Source organism: Fragaria vesca, unplaced genomic scaffold (assembly GCF_000184155.1).
Source record: "Fragaria vesca subsp. vesca unplaced genomic scaffold, FraVesHawaii_1.0 scf0511002, whole genome shotgun sequence".
NCBI lineage: Eukaryota > Viridiplantae > Streptophyta > Magnoliopsida > Rosales > Rosaceae > Fragaria > Fragaria vesca.
The window spans coordinates 1-1,021 of NW_004441466.1; the positions used below are offsets into that span (position 1 = coordinate 1).

General features: G+C 36.5%; 1 protein-coding gene across 1 annotated transcript; it reads right to left on the minus strand.

Moving 5' to 3' along the window:
• Positions 1–1,012, minus strand: LOC101310182 (ATP synthase subunit c, chloroplastic-like). The gene has a single exon (XM_004309279.1). It carries the CDS (start codon positions 264–266, stop codon positions 21–23), a length of 246 nt encoding a protein of 81 aa, XP_004309327.1. The 5' UTR covers positions 267–1,012; the 3' UTR covers positions 1–20.
• Between the last annotated feature and the right edge of the window lie 9 nt (positions 1,013–1,021).

Here is a 1,021-nt window from a genome sequence, read left to right on the forward strand (position 1 = left end):
AAAAATATGTGTTTTTAGGATTAAACAAAAGGATTCGCAAATAAAAGAGCTAATGCTACAACCAGCCCATAAATTGTTAAAGCTTCCATGAAAGCTAGACTAAGCAATAAAGTACCCCGTATTTTTCCTTCCGCCTCTGGTTGTCTCGCGATCCCTTCTACAGCCTGTCCCGCAGCAGTACCTTGACCAACCCCAGGTCCAATAGAAGCAAGCCCGACAGCCAATCCAGCAGCAATAACGGAAGCGGCAGAAATCAGTGGATTCATGATAAGTTTTCCTCGTGCCAAAAACAAAAATAAAGAAATAGTTAATGATACAATCAACCAATATTCAATTCACAATAACAGACGAAACGGAAAGGCTTCTATTGAAATCCCTATCTAAATTCACAATAGTAAGACAAATTAGATATATCTTTAGTTCATATATACCTAGTTAATGTCTAATATCACATATACATGTTTTCCCCCAAACCGTAAACCAAATATTGTATCTTAAAGTCATCGGGATTCTCGAATCATTCTTCGAAAGATTCACAAGAGTTGTCTTATAGCGTATTAGATTATATACACCTAGCTCGACCCCCCCTTCCTACGCAAACCAATCCATTGTTTTTTTACAACTCAAAAATATCGTACCTTTTTTACAATTACTCTAGATCGTTTATATCTTTATTTATACCTTATATTTATCTTCCCTAAGTGGATTACCTTAAACGGCGCATACATTGCGTCAGGCTAAGCTAAAAAAAACTGCGTCGGAAACTAGTCAATGATGACCTTCCATGGACTCGCCTATATAAGCCGCAGCTAGGGTTGCAAAAATAAGAGCTTGAATACCGCTTGTAAATAATCCAAGGAACATGACAGGTATAGGAACTACTAAAGGTACTAAAGAAACAAGAACAACAACTACTAATTCATCAGCTAAAATATTTCCGAAAAGTCGAAAACTAAGCGATAACGGTTTTGTGAAATCTTCTAAAATGTTAATAGGTAAAAGGATTGGGGTTGGTTGAATA